Source organism: Natator depressus, chromosome 3 (assembly GCF_965152275.1).
Source record: "Natator depressus isolate rNatDep1 chromosome 3, rNatDep2.hap1, whole genome shotgun sequence".
Taxonomy (NCBI): Eukaryota; Metazoa; Chordata; order Testudines; family Cheloniidae; genus Natator; species Natator depressus.
Window position 1 is genome coordinate 57,902,489 of NC_134236.1, and position 19,433 is coordinate 57,921,921.

The 19,433-nt window shown below is 41.6% G+C and overlaps 1 protein-coding gene across 2 annotated transcripts in view; it reads right to left on the reverse strand.

Annotated features, from left to right (window-relative positions):
* ASRGL1 (asparaginase and isoaspartyl peptidase 1) overlaps positions 1 to 16,652 on the reverse strand; it is a 36,727-nt gene extending 20,075 nt beyond the window's left edge. Inside the window, exons 1-3 of one of the 2 annotated variants that reach the window (XM_074947934.1) lie at positions 16,180 to 16,652; positions 12,960 to 13,157; positions 6,459 to 6,601 (exon numbers count right to left, since the gene is read on the reverse strand). In XM_074947934.1, the coding sequence (XP_074804035.1) occupies positions 6,459 to 6,601; positions 12,960 to 13,146 (330 nt within the window). In that variant the 5' untranslated portion in view covers positions 13,147 to 13,157; positions 16,180 to 16,652. Of the gene's footprint in view, positions 1 to 6,458; positions 6,602 to 12,959; positions 13,204 to 16,179 lie in introns of both variants that reach the window. The other variant, XM_074947936.1, reaches the window with a different exon arrangement.
* Positions 16,653 to 19,433: the final 2,781 nt, after the last annotated feature.

Here is a 19,433-nt window from a genome sequence, read left to right on the forward strand (position 1 = left end):
CAGTTAAGGAATCCCATTGCAGCAAAGCCATCCACTATGACCTGCACATTTCCCAGAGTCACTATCCTTGATAGCAGCACCTCAGTGATGGCGTTGGCTACTTGGATCACTGCAGCCCCCACAGTAGATTTGCCCACTCCAAACTGATTCCCGACTAACCGGTAGCTGTCTGGCATTGCAAGCTTCCACAGGGCTATTGCCACTCGCTTGTGAACCATGAGGGCTGCTCTCATCTTGGTATTCTTGCGCTTCAGGTCAGGGGAAAGCAAGTCACAAAGGTCCATGAAAGTGCCCTTACGCACGCGAAAGTTTCGCAGCCACTGGGAATCGTCCCAGACCTGCAACACTATGTGGTCCCACCAGTCTGTGCTTGTTTCCCGGGCCCAGAATCGGCGTTCCACAGCATGAACCTGCCCCATTGCCACCATGATGTCCACATTGCTGGGGCCCGTACTTTAAGAGAAGTCTGTGTCCATGTCCTCATCACTCTCGTCACCACACTGCCGTCGCCTCCTCCTCTGCTTTTGCAGGTTCTGGTTCTGCATATACTGCTGGATAACACGCATGGTGTTTACAACACTCATAACTGCCACAGTGATGTGAGCGGGCTCCATGCTTGCTGTAGTATGGCGTCTGCAGGAGAGCAGAGTGGCAGTGGAAGCGGCGGGTGGATGATGATGCTAACAGCAATATCGTGTCTGCACGGAAAAAGGCGCGAAACTATTGCTGGATGTTGCTTTCACGGAGGGAGGGAGGGGGGAGCAAGGGGTAGGCTGGCAGCAGACGGTGCAGTACGACTTCTAGCCGTCGTCGTCTCCTGGGTGCTCGCCAGCAGATGGTGCAGACAATCTCCATGAGACGAAACTTAAGAAGAGAATGACCTAGAGTCACTCCCATTTATGTCCAGGCGCCCTGACAGACCTCACCGAGATCGGCCAAAGAGCACTCACAAGACGACGACGGCTACCTGTTGTACTGCACCGTCTGCTGCCACAAGGCAATGAGCTGCTGCTGTGTAGCAATGAAGTACTGCATCTGCCAGCACCCAGGACACGTACGGGGACGGTGAGCTGAGCGGGTTCCATGTTTGCCATGGTATGGCGTCTGCACGGGTAACCCAGGAAAAAGGCGCGAAACGCTTGTCTGCTGTTGCTTTCATGAAGGGGGGGGGCCTGATGACATGTACCCAGAACCACCCACGACAATGTTTTTGCCCCATGAGGCATTGGGATCTCAACCCAGAATTCCAATGGGCGGCGGAGACTGTGGGAACTGTGGGATAGCTACCCACAGTGCAACGCTCCAAAAGTCAACGTTAGCCTCGGTACTGTGGACGCATTCCGCCCACTTAATGGTCTTAAGTGGGGACACACACAATCGACTGTATAAAATTGATTTATAAAAAAAAATTTCTATAAATTCAACCTAATTTCGTAGTGTAGACATACCCTAAGCAGCAAACTGGAGACCTAAGAACACACAGGCAACCTGACTTTAAATTGCCTGGGGTCTATCACAGGGTGTGTTACAATCTTAGTGTTAAATGTTGTAAACATTTACATATGTGAGTACCTTTACTCCCATGATTAGCCCCACTGAATGCACTCATTGTGTGCATAGGCATTTGCAAGATCATGACCTTAAGGTACATCTGCACTGGAATAAAAGAGTGACTGCATGACTGCCATTGGCCCGTGTCAGCTGACTCAGGCTCACAGGACTCAGGGCAGTAAAATTGCTGTGTAGACATTCACACTCGGGCTGGAGCTCAGGTGCTGGGACTCCGTGAGAAGGGAGAGTTATAGAGCCCAGGCTCCAGCCCCAGCCTGAACGTCTACAGAGTAAGTTTGAAGCCCCACAGACTGAACCTCGCAAGCCTGAGTCAGTTGACTGAGGCCAGCCACAGGTGTTTCATTGTCAGGTAAGCACACCCTCACTGTAAAACTCTTTTTACATTTTTTTTATTGTCAGACTAAGTCCTTATTCATGAGAACACAGACATGGAACAATTTTCACTTTAGAAGTGGAGGCATGAGACAGGAGTCTTCCTCTGTGTCTTCGTAACAATGGACAACACAGTCTTATATACTGAGTGATGTTACCAAACAAGAGAAGACATACCTGTCCTGCGAGCCTATTAACATTTGTCAGGGAGAAGAATAAAGACAGTGTATTCAGACAAAGCTCGAAATGATCTTGTACTTTGCTGAACAAAACTTCCTTTGTGCAACACTGCTCCCCTATGCCTTTGTAACTAACCCACTAGCAACCTGTGATCCAAAACCTCCAAGAATTAGAGTGGGAAGAGAGACACTTAAATACATACATTTCAAAGAAAATTTTAAGAAGTCTACCTGCAATACCTGCTCTCTTCTGCCTCCCCACAACAAAGGCAGATGGGCAATGGAAACCTCTTCATTGTATTTATTTAAAAAGTGAACATAAATTCTCTTTTAAAAATCACTCAAAGCCATTAAATGTCTAAACAAACAACTTTTCATCTTATATGCCCTATTAAGTTATTTAATTTTTAAAAGGTTGTTTAGCAAAGCAGCTCTCAGGTGTTCCCAGCGTGCACTGCTCTGGTGATGCCTTCACAGCTTAGAATAGTTTCTGAACAGGGAATCTTTGCCAACAGAAGGGAGAGTCATTCCGTTAAGCTAGCTCTTACTAGGAAGGAATATAGGATGGGTCTTCAGTGCTTCTTCTATAGCACTTTTCTAAAAGGTTTGTTTATTTACCAATCTTATCGCATAGCCTACAGCAGAAAAAACAGCTGGAATATTGAAAAATGGACTTCCCCTCCCTCTAGAGAGGTAGATACGATGCTCACTTCCTCCCACCACCTGTTTTTTCCGTGGCCTCTTTAATAGGTTTGTTAAATTAACAATATTGCAAATGTTGGCAATTAGTGGAATATAAATAATATATAGACAAACAAGAATTTCCAAAATGAATAAGAAAGGTCTCAGGGTTAGGGTGACCAACAACAAATGGTCGTGGGTGCCAGTTTAAAAGACTTTGGCAGCCAGCCTTGAATTCAGACTAAGATTGCCATTTGTTTATTCAAAACCCTGGCACAATACAGAACAGAGCAAAGATACTACCTCCTGCATTAAGGAGCTTATATTCCATATTAGAATCTTTGGGGTCTAATTTAGGGAGGTGGGTTGTACTGTAGTTTAAATTTATTCACACAACTCATTCATTACATGGAAAACCAAGTAAACCAGTGTTCCAATCATCATACAATCTTTACCTATTTGAGTTCTTTTCTCCTGAGAATGCCTAATAATTCTTTCATTTTTGGATGGCTATTTTCACACACATATACCCTGTACATCAGTTTTCTATTTCTGTTCATTGCAAATAATAATTTAACAGGAACTGCCTACAAAGGGATTTGTTGACTCAGTACATTAACCTACTAACCCTTTCACCTCTAGATACTTCTCAATTCTGTCTTATGGTAAATCATCAGTTAAAGTTAGTCTGGTACTCTCATTTTCATCCACATCACAACACCACTATGTCATTTGGCTAAATTTGGCCTGAGAGCCTGAGTTACAGAAAGCTAGGATACCAATGGATGCTGCAGGATTTAAAGGAATTGTTTTGGCCACTAGATGGAGCCCATATTGTTTCACAGGCAGAACTGAAACAATTACAAAACAGCTTTTATTATTATTATTATTTATTATTATGGCTGTTTTTCAAAGGAATCTAAGAGAGTTAGGCACCTGATTTCCATTGAAATCCAAGGGGATCTGGGCACCTAATACTCTTAGGATCCTTTAAAAATCCCAGCCGTCATCTTCCATGTGTTATGGAGTTCAAAGTGTTTCTAGATCATACAAAAATCTTTGCAATATACAAATATTAGACCTCCATTCAATTTATTAGCAACTAATTTTTTTTCTTACCTTCCATAAATAGGGTATCCCTTAAAATAATGTGCATGATGTTAAGAGTAGTTAGGGCTGTACAAAGTCAAAGTCACACTTGGGTGCAGAGGACTGCTACAAGGCCTAGCTCAGCCATTTTGTAAGGTTGTGCAGGAGGGGAACTGCGGTTGGAGCAGCCAAGCTGGAGGCCTCTACACCTTCTGTGCACTGCAGAGATGAGGTCTGCACATATGCTGCTGGCCCAAAATTTCTGTCTACAGCAAGCAGAAGGGCAACAGCTGGTGTTCCAGCTAATAGACTAGAATTCTAGCCGGTGGAAGGGAAAAGGTGAATTCCCCTGCTAGCTAAGGATATATAAATTACATCCCCACCACCCACTTGGACTTCTCCATGTGAAGCCTGGTTACTAGAGCTTTGAGGAAAAGAGTAAATTTTACCAGAAAATAAAATCTCATTGCTTGTATTATTCTGATAAAACAAAACAATCTGTTCCTGTATAGTAGCACTCTATTACTTGACTTAAAAATCTAGCCTCAATATTTTTGACACTACCAAAAAAATTTAACTGCCATTGTACAAAGACTTCACCATGATTGTAGGGAGAGAGAGAGAGACAAGTAAATAATAATACCATACAGCTCTTGAAAAGCACTTTTCATCAGTAGCTCACAAAACACTTTACAAAGGGGGGGTCAGTACCATTATCCCCATTTTACAGATGGGGAAACTGAGGCACGGAGTAGGGAAGAGATTTGTCCAAGGTCACCCAGCAGGTCAGTGGCAGAGCTGGAACCAGAACCTAGGTCTCCAGAGTTCTAGTTCTGTGACCTGAGATGGCTTTTTCAAGAGTGCTTACTGTTAGCCTAACTCTGCTCCCACTCAAAGTCAAAAGGTGGTTTTACTATTCAAAGAGAATAGACAAATCAGAACTTTTATCCTTTGAAACATGAATAGCCAAAGGTTATTAAAGGTGACCTGTTTAAAAAAAAAAATACAACCTGTGTCTTTTAGAATGTTGAGAAAGACCTGGAAATATTCCTCTCAGGCTTATTTTTACATTAGGAATGTTAGGCCTTGTCTACCCTGGTTTTGCCTGGATGACTCTATGAACACCTGCAGAATTAATGACAGGTGAATGAAACCTTAGTAACTGAGTGAAAAAGGGATTTTTGTCAGAATCCTTAAAGAAAACCAATCAAGATTTTTTAAAATAATTAATTAATTAAAATTTTTACACATTTGTTTAACCCAGTGTTTTGATGACAAACATTTTGGTGGAAAGCTCTCTTTGTTAGAGATTCAAACTCCCTATTCTTCTATTAAGGGATAAGATAACTCCCACTCCAGTTCTCTAGTCCTTCAAGAAGCCTTTCAGGACAAGTCTTAATATTCTTGATCATACTAGGTTACAAGAAGAGCAACAAATACCTTTACAATCCCACATTCAGGCTTTTATAGATCATGAAAGGGGAGAAAATGTTTGTACTCCTCCTTTGTAAGTCACCTTTAAAATAGCCAGGAGACTGAGGTAAAAGAAGCATGAAAAATAAACCCACTTAGGCCTTGTCTACATGAAAATATTCCTTACCCTTGTTCAGCTATCGTGGAGCTGCACTGGTACTATCAATAGTGTAAATTCTAGTTTAGACAGGGTTGCAAGCTCTTAATCACCATGCCATATAATCCTAACTGTGGTAAAAAATAGTGACACCCAGTCTACCTTAGAGCTTCCCCATTGGTTGCAGCACTGTGGCTACACCATTGCTGAAAAACAGGCAAGTAATTCCCTCATGTAGATACCCATTAAGAAGCACTTGTTACTGGAGAAAAATGAAATGTAACAGTTAACATGTAGTCAAATCCAGATGCTCATGATTTCATTTGCCACATATACTGATGATAAATTGTGTTCAAACAAGTTCAGTTACCACAAGTTGCATCTTTTACTGTTATCTGCTCGTAGTGCAAAGTTGCAGTGCTAGTCTGTGACATGACTAGTCTTTCCAGATTAATCATCTGATTATTTCACAAAATCTTAAAGTAGAAGTGGAAAGGTCATCTAGTGTAATCTATTAAACCATCTAATAGACTTACTATTGTGTCATTTACTTCTATCGCCTGACATTGCATGATTGTCCCCTACAGGCAATCTTCAGTACATTGTCCTGTCTTTTCCCTGCAGGAGCAAGCAGGAGGGCTCTGAGAGACACTGCTCTTATTAAAACAAATATCTACAGTATTAGCTCAGAGAAAGGTGAAAACAACTGGCAAAGTAAATTATGTACATCAATTTCTCCTCAAGTTTGCAAGTGTATGCAACACCGTTTTAAGTGTTGAATAAAATTAGCACTTCAACTAATTTAAAAATCTTAAAATAAAAATAATCTTGCCTCTTTATATTCACACCCATGGTCCCTCCCAGTACCACTGATTTCTTCCTCCTACCCTGATTTAAAATACTACATAAACAGCATAGTCAGTGAGGTGTATCAATACATGCAATGAAATCCTAAAGGAAAAAATGTTTCTTATTCAAGTGCACATTCAGCATACCTTTTCCATGACAAGATGAGCAAGCTTTATTGGGTTAGCTATACATTTAACTGCAGATACTGCTCCTGAGGCTAGATTTTTTCCATCCATGATAATGGCATCCATTTCTACTTCACCCTTCTCATTTAAAACAGATCCACAGCCTAAAGACCAAAAGGGGGGCGGGGGAAAGAAAAAAGACATTAAGAGCTAAACATGGGGTGATTCAGTTTTATTAGCTTTTATTAGGCAAACCTTTTTTCCAGTTTGTGTATTGGCTTGTTTTAAGCCTCCTAAATGCCAAACAGGTTTTGAAAAGAGAAACATTCCTGTTCAAACAGAAATAATTAATAGGATAGTATATGGAACTTAATATAATTGAATTTTTAATGGTACCTAAGTCACATTAGGAGTGAAGGGCAGAGTTATAAACAACTATAAATGAGACTGTTTCTACCGCAATATCTCTTTTTACACATATAAAACTATTTTACCTCCACATTCCTCCAACAATAGATGCAGTACAACCTATCAGTATACCTTAGGGTCTAATCCTTTGAGGTGCTGAAATCGGAGATGAAGGCAGACGGTATCTTCCCAGGCCAAACAACAAGATTTCAACCACTGTTTGATTTGGTGCAATGGCACAAATGCAAAATTCTAGCAAGAGTGGAAAAATGTATTTTCCATTCACCAAAAGTCTGAAATATTGTGAAATATTTATGGTTAGCAAAAATAAATGAAGGAGTTAAGAAAAACACTAAGACAAATAATAAAATTTTGTGAAAATCTGAGCAGTTATTGGAATAGCTTTTATTAACTATTTATGTCAATTCCGTAGCGAAACCTTCCTTCAACAATGAGCTATACTGTGTGATATGCAGGGTGGTACTGTAAAAAGCTCTTTAGTAACTGGAATATTTTATCATGAGTGCTGGTTAGTAATCGATCATCACTGAAATCAGCATAAATGTATAAATCTTGCAAACAGTGGGGAGAAAAGTACAACTCCATTTGAAATCAAGCTTCTGGTAGAAACACCTTCAGTATGTTGTTATCAGGACTGGTGCTTTAGCTGTGCTTAAACTGTGAAAAGGTATTTTCCTGTTAGTAAACACCAGTTTCCATCCTTCTTTAATATTGGTTTAACAATCTCTGACATTAGACTCTTAAGCCAAAATATTACAGACCCTGGTGCCACTGACGTCTGTGAGATTATTCACCTGAGTAAAATTATATATGTGCTGATGTATGGGGGATGAGGTATCGGTGAGCTCAACTCCCCACTTTCTGCTAAAAGCACAGAGCTCTCCTTTCCCCCATAGTTTGGATTCCTCTAAAACTTCGGGTTGCCAACCCTCCAGATTGGCCTGGAGTCTCCCGGAATCAGCATCGATCTCCCGGTGACTATTGAAAGCAATCTGGGAGATTTTAATAGGATATTTTAAGAAAATGACATTACGTCATGCTGGGGAAAAAATATCTCCTGGAACAGCTTCAGTCAGAGTTGGCAACCCTACAGCTGCTCCTGCACTATTCAGATCAGTAAGTTAGCAGTCTGTGACTACCACTGGCTGCCATCTCCCAGCTGGTCACATATCTTTTCCTACCTCACATGTCCAGGAAGACAAGTTCATGCAGGTGTTTCAAACCCGGGGCATTCAAACATGACAGCTGCTGTGCACTGAGATGGGCATAACTAATCATAAGCCACTACATTTGCAGCAGCACTTCACAAAAACATGGGTCATTTGGCCCAGCTTTGAATCAAGGGCAGGAAGCAAGAGCCAAGGAAAACCCAAGGGCCAGCAAGGAGTGGGTCTGACCTCTTCCAAATTGTAGTAGGGTTTGTAGGGGCAGAGCACTTATCTAGCAGATGAGAGGGAGTCTGTGTGTGCCTTTGTCTGCTCTCACTGGAGCCTATTTCTCCACACTCCCTGCTATCTATGGACCACAGCGTGGCTGGGCCTGCAAGGGAGAAGAGAGTATAAAGAGCGTTATACTCCTGACATCGGAGCTGTAGTCCTTGTACATCATAGGTTCGGCGTTGGTACTAGCAGGTCAGGTTTCTGTATCAGATATGGACTAGCTGCAGAGCTATTCCAGAGAGATACTGTATACCAGAGATGTAAGACACTTTAATGCCAGGAATAGCTGGTGTGAACTCGTTATGTTACACAGAGCACCACCTCGTGGCTGAACAGTATAACACATTTTAGAATTCCATTCCATACGGAGTGTAAACTAGCACCGTTAGCCCCCATAGAGGGAGTGGCAAGGAGGTGTGACCATGGCCCCTTCTCACCTCAGCCAGTGGAGCTAACCAGCTTCTAAAGGGAGTATATGCTGCATGCTCTGTGCATGCAGTTAAATCTGGAAGATGTGCCTCTTGAACGCCTGCAAGGGCTGGGAGACACATCATTCACAACACATGGCCCAACTGAACCCTGTTACCTGAGAAGAGACCTCTGTCACTTCATCCTTACCCCTATTTCCTCCCCACCCCACTCCTTGTCTCTTAGAAATGCTGGTGTTTTCCAGCAAACATTACACAATAAAACCGCTTTCTCCTTTATGGAGATAAACACCACATGGTGGATTTTAAACAGCCACTCCAATCAGGCCTCTCTTCACATAGCTTTCAGCTCATTTTCTCCTGCTCATTAAATACAGCTGTTCTCAATGAGCTTTAACACATGTAGCTGTATATGTAAGTGATTACAACTACTTACCATGTGCATTAGTGAAGCCAAACTTTAACAAGTGGGCTGCAAAACTGTTTCAGCTGAAAGCTCAGGCCCACAACCTTAGCAATTTTTTGTTAAAAGTCAGTTGTCATTTAATGTGTGAAGTACATTATAAACAGAGCACGGAATACAGTTATCTGAGCAAAGAGTAAATTTGAGTAAACATTATTAAGCAAAACAATCTATTTCAGGCTTAAAATATACTGATTTGCTCATTTATACCAAAGGTGGCCACAAGACTCAGTTCAGGAAAAGGGAAGCCATATACATGTACTTTGATTTATATGCTAGTTAAATGTTAAAATTGTTGACTGATAATCTTTTTGGTAGAGGATAATCTGAAGTTTTATCAGCCATTTGCAATAGTTTGATAAATTCAGAGCAGCTGCTCACAGTCATTAAATCAGCAGAAATAACAGTTTAGACACATGGGGCTAAATTCCCCTCTCAGTTACAACGGTCCACTGAAGCCAAAGGGTTCAATGTAGCGAAGCTAATGAAGTAACACCAGTGAAACAGAAGGAAAATTTCACCAACAGATTCTTTGTCATGTAGTACAGCCCCTCCATTTTAATGGATTAGTTGGTTGACATTGGGGTAGTAAATTCTTACAGTGCTCTGTCAGAAAGGACATGACTAAGAACCTCAAGGCTTGCATTCTAGAAAACAGGGCAAGGCTTCCTCTTGAGGGCAGTGTTTTGCAGACAATCACTTTTCTTGCCCTAGACAGAAATACATAACTTTAAAATATTGGTTACTATGTGTCTGAGCTTGATGTCTACGAGATAGACAACTTGGACAAGGAATAACGATAAAGTGAAGGGGAATGAAAATATCCCCAGATGGAAAAGCTAGGTACATATGTGGTGGTGGCAAAATAATGCCACCTACCTTTCCCTAGCCAACTTATTTTTTCTGCTCCCTCCCCCTCCGTCCCAATAGGACTCAAAAGTAGTAATCTCAGGAGTGACAGGATACTGTATAAAGGGATATGGAGAGCCTTTGGTCAGCTTATGGGTATTACAAATTATATTATTTCAGTGGCCAGTGTAGCCAGCCAGGTTTTCAGCCTTTTACATATAAAAAAAAATTCTCACCCAGATATACTGCGCAAAACAGCACACACAAGTAAACCTTACTCAACCAAGAAGCTCCATTGGCTTCAAATAGATGCTCTGTCTGAATAAAGATTAAAAATACATGTTCACATGTGTTTTTGTAGAACCATCTATACTTGTGCATAACAAACCAAAAGACCACATGATCTTTTGGTTGTAATTCTTCCCTTTCCCCCCTTCTCTGTTTTTCATCATCACACATAGTATTACATTTAAACGTAGGCCCAGACCCTATGACTGGCTCCATGCAGGCAGATGAAGACCTAAGACCAAGTGGAGATGCAATAAAGTTGGCAGGACTCCTCAGGGGATCAGGGATTTGCCTGTGCAGACCTAGCTGATGTCTTATATGCAAAAAGGCAATGTCTGGCCAGAGGAGCGCTTGTCCGACACATACAAGGTAAAGCTATAGAGTACTGAAGCATTCAAATAAATAAAATGCTGAAAACAAAGTTCAGATACTGATCCATTAACATAAGCAAAACAAATCTCCGAAGGTGGGGGGAATAAAGACTTCTTTCATGGACAGGCAAAGAAAAGTGCAAGCTCAAGTAGAGAACAAATCTAGGGTTGGTTATATAACAATCGCACCTTTCGTACCATGTTTGCCCCATGTTTCTGTTTCCATTTTGCTAATTCAGAAAGGCTTGTCACCAGCAGTGTTTTCTACCCAAGTCAGTCAGAGAACAATATATTTCTAACACAAAGTGAAATGGCTTTTCAGTTACAGGGTGGGGAAGGACATATGATGCTCTCTGAAGTAGGTGGCCATGCTGAAAACAATCGCTTCTACGTAAAGCACTGAACAAATGCGGGCCTTTTTCTTCAGCTCCATTCCTGACATATTGAGTGGGAGCACTAAAGGAGAAAAAGAAGCACTATTTTCCACTCACTTTAAGCAAGATGATAAAATGGGGTTGGTGGGAAGGGGAAAATATTAGACAGCATCATTGAAGATCGGCCTCATAACTGGTATACTTAGCAATGAGCATACTCGTAAGAATTCACAGATTATCTACTGTCTTAACAGCACTGGTATTCTGAAGAGAACAATCCCACTCGGGCAGTAGATTTAGGCCAAGCACTGACAAAAAGATCGAGGTCTAAGTTTTGCCCATAGTTGCATTCAGGTAATTTAAATGGAAATGCCAGGGTTATAATGAAGGTATAATTCACTCCTTAGGGTCTGGGTCTCTTAATAAACTCATAGTACAAAAATGAAGGAACTTCTGCAGGAAAACAACACTGCAGAACAAGAACAAAGCTGCAGGTATTTTAAAAAAAACCTGAGACCAAAAAGAGAAACTCTTCTCCTTTTGTCAATCTTCATGCTCTTTACTTAGAATCATAGAATATCAGGGTTGGAAAGGACCTCAGGAGGTCATCTAGTCCAACCCCCTGCTCAAAGCAGGACCAATCCCCAACTAAATCATCCCAGCCAGGGCTTTGTCAAGCCTGACCTTAGAAATATCTAAGGAAGGAGATTCCACCACCTCCCTAGGTAACGCATTCCAGTGTTTCACCACCCTCCCAGTGAAAAAGTTTTTCCTAATATCCAACCTAAACCTCCCCCACTGCAACTTGAGACCATTACTCCTTGTTCTGTCATCAGCTACCACTGAGAACAGTCTAGAGCCATCGTCTTTGGAACCCCCTTTCAGGTAGTTGAAAGCAGCTATCAAATCCTCCCTCATTCTTCTCTTCCGCAGACTAAACAATCCCAGTTCCCTCAGCCTCTCCTCATAAGTCACGTGTTCCAGTCCCCTAATCATTTTTGTTGCCCTCCGCTGGACTCTTTCTAATTTTTCCACATCCTTCTTGTAGTGTGGGGCCCAAAACTGGACACACTACTCCAGATGAGGCCTCACCAATGTCGAATAGAGGGGAACGATCACATCCCTCGATCTGCTGGCAATGCCCCTACATATACATCCCAAAATGCCATTGGCCTTCTTGGCAACAAGGACACACTGTTGACTCATATCCAGCTTCTCGTCCACTGTAACCCCTAGGTCCTTTTCTGCAGAACTGCTGCTGAGCCATTCGGTCCCTAGTCTGTAGCGGTGCATGGGATTCTTCCGTCCTAAGTGCAGGACTCTGCACTTGTCCTTGTTGAACCTCATCAGATTTCTTTTGGCCCAATCCTCTAATTTGTCTAGGGCCCTCTGTATCCTATCCCTACCCTCCAGCGTTATCTACCTCTCCTCCCAGTTTAGTGTCATCTACAAACTTGCTGAGGGTGCAATCCACACCATCCTCCAGATCATTTGTGAAGATATTGAACAAAACTGGCCCGAGGACCGACCCTTGGGGCACTCCACTTGATACCGGCTGCCAACTAGACATGGAGCCATTGATTACTACCCGTTGAGCCCGACAATCTAGCCAACTTTCTACCCACCTTATAGTGCATTCATCCAGCCCATACTTCTTTAACTTGCTGGCAAGAATACTGTGGGAATGAGAAACACTTACAATGAGAAGTAAGGCATTTTGAGAGGCCAGCATCCAAACAAGTGCAGTCTGTGCTCAACTAAATGCATCACATTGAAAAATCCACCCCTCCCCCGCACAACCAACAGAGCAAAATACACAAGGATAATAATGTGGTCTACATAGAGAGATTTCATTGTGTAGTTATATGCTTGAAAAATTACCTGCATTAAAATGTGGATCATCTTCCATTGAGGTCACTGCTTCTTCAACTGCATCTAGTGCACTGCCTCCTTGTTTAAGGATACTGTAACCTTTCAGTGCTGCTGTGGTAACACCTGAACGAGCTCCTTCTTCCCGATCTTTAAAGATGCGGCCAGCTCCACCATGAACCACAATAACAGGCTTCATACTGCCAAATCCTTGCCAATTACAGATGTAGAAACATGTTATTCAGAACTAATTTTCCTAAAACACATGCAAAGCAAGAAGCTTTAGTGAATGCTCCCTTCTTCATGTTCCAGCCCCACAGATGAAATCCACTGCGGTGCTCGGTGTGATACTCACTAGGCTTATTTTTCAGGAGACTGAACATTCTCAATACAGGCTTCCTGATTCTGTAATTCACCTCAAGTGCTGAGGCATAAGTATGTTGACTTTCACGGCATGTTGCAAAGACCATCTATTTACTTAGCCTTTTCCTGAAGGATGGGTTGAGGATGGAGGGTTTTAAAAGGTCCACTCTTACTGCCACTATAGTCAATGGAAGTTTTGCATGTGACTTTAGTAGATGCAGGACCGACCCTTCATATCTCATGGGGAAAGAGAATTTGGTTTGAATAATTATTTCATGTGTTTTTTCAATTATATTATTCATACGGCTTGAGATATTGTGATAGGCACAGATTTTATATTCTGAGGAAATAAATAAGAGCTCAACAAATGAGAAGTAGAATTATACTGAAGAAAGGCAAAAGAGAAAAACACCTCTCAGGAGAAACAGTATCATACTTAAACACTTTTGTCTGTAAATTCTCTTTCTGCATTATAACTGTATATATAGTAAGTAAATAGAGCCCAGAAACAGCAGCTACAAACTGATTGAATCATATGGTTAGGTGAAAAAGAAAAAGGAAAAAAATGAGGTCATGACAATTCTGCACCTGAAATGGTTTTGGTTTCGAGTTGTTCTTTTTATACATTGATGGCAGAATTTGGTCTTAAGATATACGCAGGCAACCTTCATTCACTTCAGTGGGGGTTACAATTTTTTTGGTGAATCCTAATTTTGACAAGCTTTTAAAAATAAGTTTGCACACTATATATCTACATCTACACATTTCAAGATATTGCACTTGTCTCCCTCAACCTGTTTTAAGACGTTTCACTTACATAGTGAAAGAAATAATTCTTACATGTGGAGAAATAATTCTTCTATAACAAATAATAAGGAAATTAAAACTTGAGGCTTGTTCCTGCTAACCCTTCTTTCATGTCAGGTGAATAATCTGTATCTTCTACTTTAATCAACCTGTTTGCATAGTGCAGTTAAAGCTACTCACCTGACATGAAGGAAGTGTTAAGCAAGATCTGGCCTTAGTTTAAAACTTAACTGATGCTTTCGCCTGGATTTCAAACCTTTGACCACTTGCAAGGTAAGCACAAACTTTGTACTCTGGGAAACACAAGATGTTACAAGCTGGTAGTGAACAGTTTAATTTTTATTTTTCACTGTATAGAAAGGAACATTAATTGCTTTGCCTCTCTGTAAAGAATAAGAAATAAGGCATCTTGAGAGGACAGCTTCCAAACAAGTACAGTCTGCACTCACCTAAATGTATTACATTAAAAAATTTACACACACACCTCTGTCGAGAACAAAGGTAAATCTCCCCACTGTATTTTCTACTGAATGCATCCGATGAAGTGAGCTGTAGCTCACGAAAGCTTATGCTCAAATAAATTTGTTAGTCTCTAAGGTGCCACAAGTACTCCTTTTCTTTTTGCGAATACAGACTAACATGGCTGCTACTCTGAAATTTGTCTTTATGGTCATTTCTCCTTTGCTTTTCCTCCATTTCCATCTTACTTCTAGGACCCATGAGGCATTTCACCACATGAAATTAGTATATCAGGACACACTATTATTATTAAGAAGATGACATATGCCAATGGGAGGAATGGACTTGGATATAATACATCTTTTCACAGATAGGTGGTAAACTGTGAGCCATGTGATACGGTAAATTACATTTATCATGCAATGATTATAGTCTGGATTCTGCCTCCATCTTCTCCTGGAACTACTTCTAACATTACAAGCCTCTGAATGGTTACCATTTAAAAAAAAAAAAAGCCTGATGCCAAAAAAAACAAACAAACAAACCAACCAACCCCATTTTATTCTTTACCTTCCCAAATGTTTACTCTGACGTATCTGATTGGCATTCTTTAGTCCTGGTTGACTGGTTTAGAGGCCCAATCTCTTATAAGCCACAGGGTTTTGGAAAGGAGCTTTATACCATATTACCAGTGTTATTTATAATAGCACACTAAATGTGCCAGACGTTGTACAAGCACATAGGAAGGCACAGTCCCTACTGCAAAGGGGTTACAGTCTAAAAATGGGGCACACGGTTACTTGATTATAGCTCCGAAAGGTACTAAGGTATTGGACTTTAAAGCAGAGGTGTTTATGTAGCGTAGTATTTAGATAGTTCAAACAAACAATACATTCCTCTTTGTCAGGGAGAGTCCCCGTAGTTCGAAGGGAATCTGGCTTTACTAGAGGAGGGATGAAAAATAGTATGGGTTTTAAAAAAAATGCTCTAAAACCAGTTTCTGTTAACTGTGTGACATTATATACATATATAGAGAGAGAGATATATAGATATATAAAAATACAGATGGTGTCATGTGACATACTTTTAATTGGCACAGTTGTATGGCCGTCTGCATAACTCATTCATAACTTTGCAACTGGTAAAGAGTTTACCCATCCCCAACTCTTGCAGATCAAACCTTTATACCCCATAATCATGAATCCTCTCAATAGATTACATTTGTGGTACTGACCACTACCGACATTAAATAAAGGGGGGAAATACACCTCTTTTAGCATAAAATGATACAGCTTAGAAATGCAGACCTGCTCTTTGGGAGGGGGGATGGATTTTAGAACTCAGCCTTCACACCCACTCCTTCTGGGGACAAAGGATTTTGCTACACGATTTTCAATAACGAGCGCTTAAATGTCTCCCTCATTCACAATTCCCCCCCAGCACCTGCAGACAAGCGACAGTTCCCAGAAATTCCTGAGAATCGACATGTGTCCCAAACCAGAGCAAGCAGCAGAGGACTAGCAGAAAAAGCGAGGAGGAGGAGAAATGCATTCATTCATTCACGCCGCTGCAGGCTGTTTTGTTACAGGGTAGAGTTACTCACAGGTGGTTGCTCTTGCAGACTTCGCTGATGAGTAGGAAATCTTAAGGGAGGGACACAGAACAGGAGCCAAGGGTCTGCAAATGCTCAGTCTTGCTTCCGCATGAGATGGCTCTGGTGTAAAAGGCTGGTGATCACATGAGCAGCAATTATCAGGCAGTTTGCCCTTAGTAAAAAGAGCTGCTGTCTTCCTGTGTTTGAATGGATTTGAAGGAAGAAGTTTCCCTTAATTAAAATGGCTACCTAGGTCCTCTCAGAAGCGAGACGAGTAAAGGCTGCCATCCATTACTGTCAAGAGGTTCAAAGCTAAGGTGCCGTCTGTTAGGGTTTCTACCCCGCTTATCCTCTAGCAGTGTTTTTTTTTTCCTGTCTTTTGTTCTCCCTGAGGTGGGGACGGAAAAGGGCTCAGGAAGCTGAAGGGAGGTGCAGGCTAGAAAAGGAAAACGGACAGCTGCCCCCTTCTTTCCGCTGGAGTGGGACTGCCGAATCCCCCGCCTGGCAGCCTTCTGCTGTGTGAGTGGCAGCTTAGATTTGCAATGGAAAATGCACACACACATTTGTGGAGAGGCTTCTAACTAAAGATCAGCAGCATAAAGCACACAGAAACCTAATCCAGTGTGGTGTTTTTAATCTCATGAGTCTAAATTAGTGAAGCTGAATGCAGGTGAAATTGAACAAGTGAAACTTTATTAAACCCGGTGGACTGCTATCCACCAGGCTGAGTTGCTTCCTGCCTAACTCCCTATGTTCCCCTCACCAGGGTTGTGCCATCTATAAGAGTCTCTCCAAGAACATGGCCCCTCTGGCAATGATACAGCATTCAGGCTTTTCAGCCCATGTGCTGCCCCCCTTCTGTGCTGCTGGCCAGTTAGGCACAAGAGCCCACATCCTCAAAGGTATTTAGATACAGTATCTTCAAGGGTCTGGGCCAAAGCCCATGGGCATTCCTGTGTCCCCAGATGGACATTGGAAGTGATTTCATTATTGCAAATGCACATGTTTACAAGCAACTCTGCCCAGCAAAGATCATTGTAGGTAAACACCCCAAACCAAACCTTTCGTTCATGCTTATAAATGTTCCTGTTTCACCACAGCAGCAGCCTAGACTGCAGGCAATATTATGCAATGCTGTAGCCTCAGGAGCACTGTGGACAAGGACATACACCTATTCAGTGAGCCAATGCTAGGCAAAGCCACCTGTGTGAACCACTCCCTTACTTGGTTAATGGCATGGGGGTCCTATTCATTGAGAACTAGAGTTGGTCAGGAATTTTCTATCAATTATTTTGCATAAGAGAATGCAGTTTGGGAAAATCAGAATCAACTGGTATGTTATCAGGATTATGCCTATCCCAGTGCAGAGAAAGGTCAGAAAGTCTCATGAATTTATGGACTGTTCTGCAAAATTCAACGCAGATGCCCACCCTAGATGTGAGCATGTGGTGAGTTATTCACATTTTTTAAAAGAAATAAAATTATTTTGAGGAAATGAGGATTTCTACAGGTATGATGGTGTCACAGAATTCCTACTTTGTCCCATGATGGGACCTCTACTTTAGTTAACTCTGTACTACAATGACAGGTTTCAGAGTAGCAGCCGTGTTAGTCTGTATCCACAAAAAAAAAGGAGTACTTGTGGCACCTTAAAATTTATTTGAGCATAAGCTTTCGTGAGCTACAGCTAACTTCATCGGATGCATGCAGTGGAAAATACAGTGCTTTCATTAAGTTGATGGATTTCCACTCCATACAGCTAAATTCAGTGTCTTGCATAATAACGTATTTTCCACTGCATGCATCAGATGAAGTGAGCTGTAGCTCACGAAAGCTTACGCTCAGATAAATTTGTTAGTCTCTAAGGTGCCACAAGTACTCCTTTTCTTTCTGTGCTACAAGTGATTTACTCAATTTTAACTATCAGGTGTGCCACTGCCTCAGTGTCCTTGTCACTCACTACATAATTTGATTTATCCCTCTCGCTACATTCAGAAAACTTCACCCCTTCCTGAGAAAACAAAAGTTCAGAATAAACAATTATTTGAATCAGGCATTCTTTTCCTTCTCTGTGCCACAGGCCTCATTTGAGGGGCGAGCAAGTTTGTCAGCATTCATGAGCAATCTTCGACTGTTCATTTTCAATATGTGTAATACTGTAGTTTAAATTTAAGCTTGATTCAAGGGCAGATATGATTGTGACTTGTAGAGAGACTTATAAGAAATTGAGCCTTAGCTCCAGGTTGAAGCAGCTCAGAAGACAGTTAAGTAGCCTGGATCAATTCAAATCCTATATTGATTACAAAGGCAAGGAGTAGGTGTTTATCAATAATATGTTCACAGCATATAAACAGAGAAGTTAGAGTATGTTATGTTTTATCTATCTGGAAGGTTGCAATGTAACACTACTTTATTTCTTAAAACCCAGCACCTTAATACACAAGAACCAAAAACCAAGAGGAAGCAGGCAGCTCTCTAAATCAGAAAGGAACAACTTGCCCCACCTTGCTCTAGGCTGGTTCTTTGCAGACTGAAAGCTCAAAGACCCAGATCATACTTTTTCCTATGGAGCCCACTAACAGGACCAGGAAGCCCCTGGGGAATTTAAAGTGATAGTTTATCATTTTAAACACAGAGTTCAATACAACACAATCAGTTTTTATTAATGGTCTGCAAGTGAGTGCTTCTTCACTGAAAGGAACTCTGGCAAACCAAGAAGGAATATAAAACAAAAACATTCTCTTTAGTTTTTATTCTAAATCCAGTCCCAGAGTTCCCTCTCTTCAGGGACAAGGCAAACAATGGATAGGTCTACATTGCACACTACTGGTGGAGGAAGGTAGGGTATGTGTAGCTACATGCCCCAGTGGAATGCAATCTGTGTTCACGGTGTGTTGTGTAACTACATACGTCTGTGAAAGATTCTGGCAGGGAGAAAGGCTCTAGCAGTGGGGAGGCTGCACGATGCTACAGTTATAAAAATAGCAGTGTAGATGGGGAAGGTACCACGTGGGTATGTAAAGAGCCATGTAGGGTACATACCCTAAGGGTTCAGCTGTGTCTTTACTTACCTAAGCAGTGCCTCACCATCTGCACTGCTATTTATACCTATGCTAGGCACGTGTGCAGTGTAGATGTACCCAAAGTCTCAAATTTGCCATTGTGGCCAACAAGCAACCTTCTTCCTTCATCATAGCTGTTTGGCTTACCAGACCCTGAGCTGCCGCTTCCTCCCTCTTTTATTTGAGGAGTCCATCTGCTTC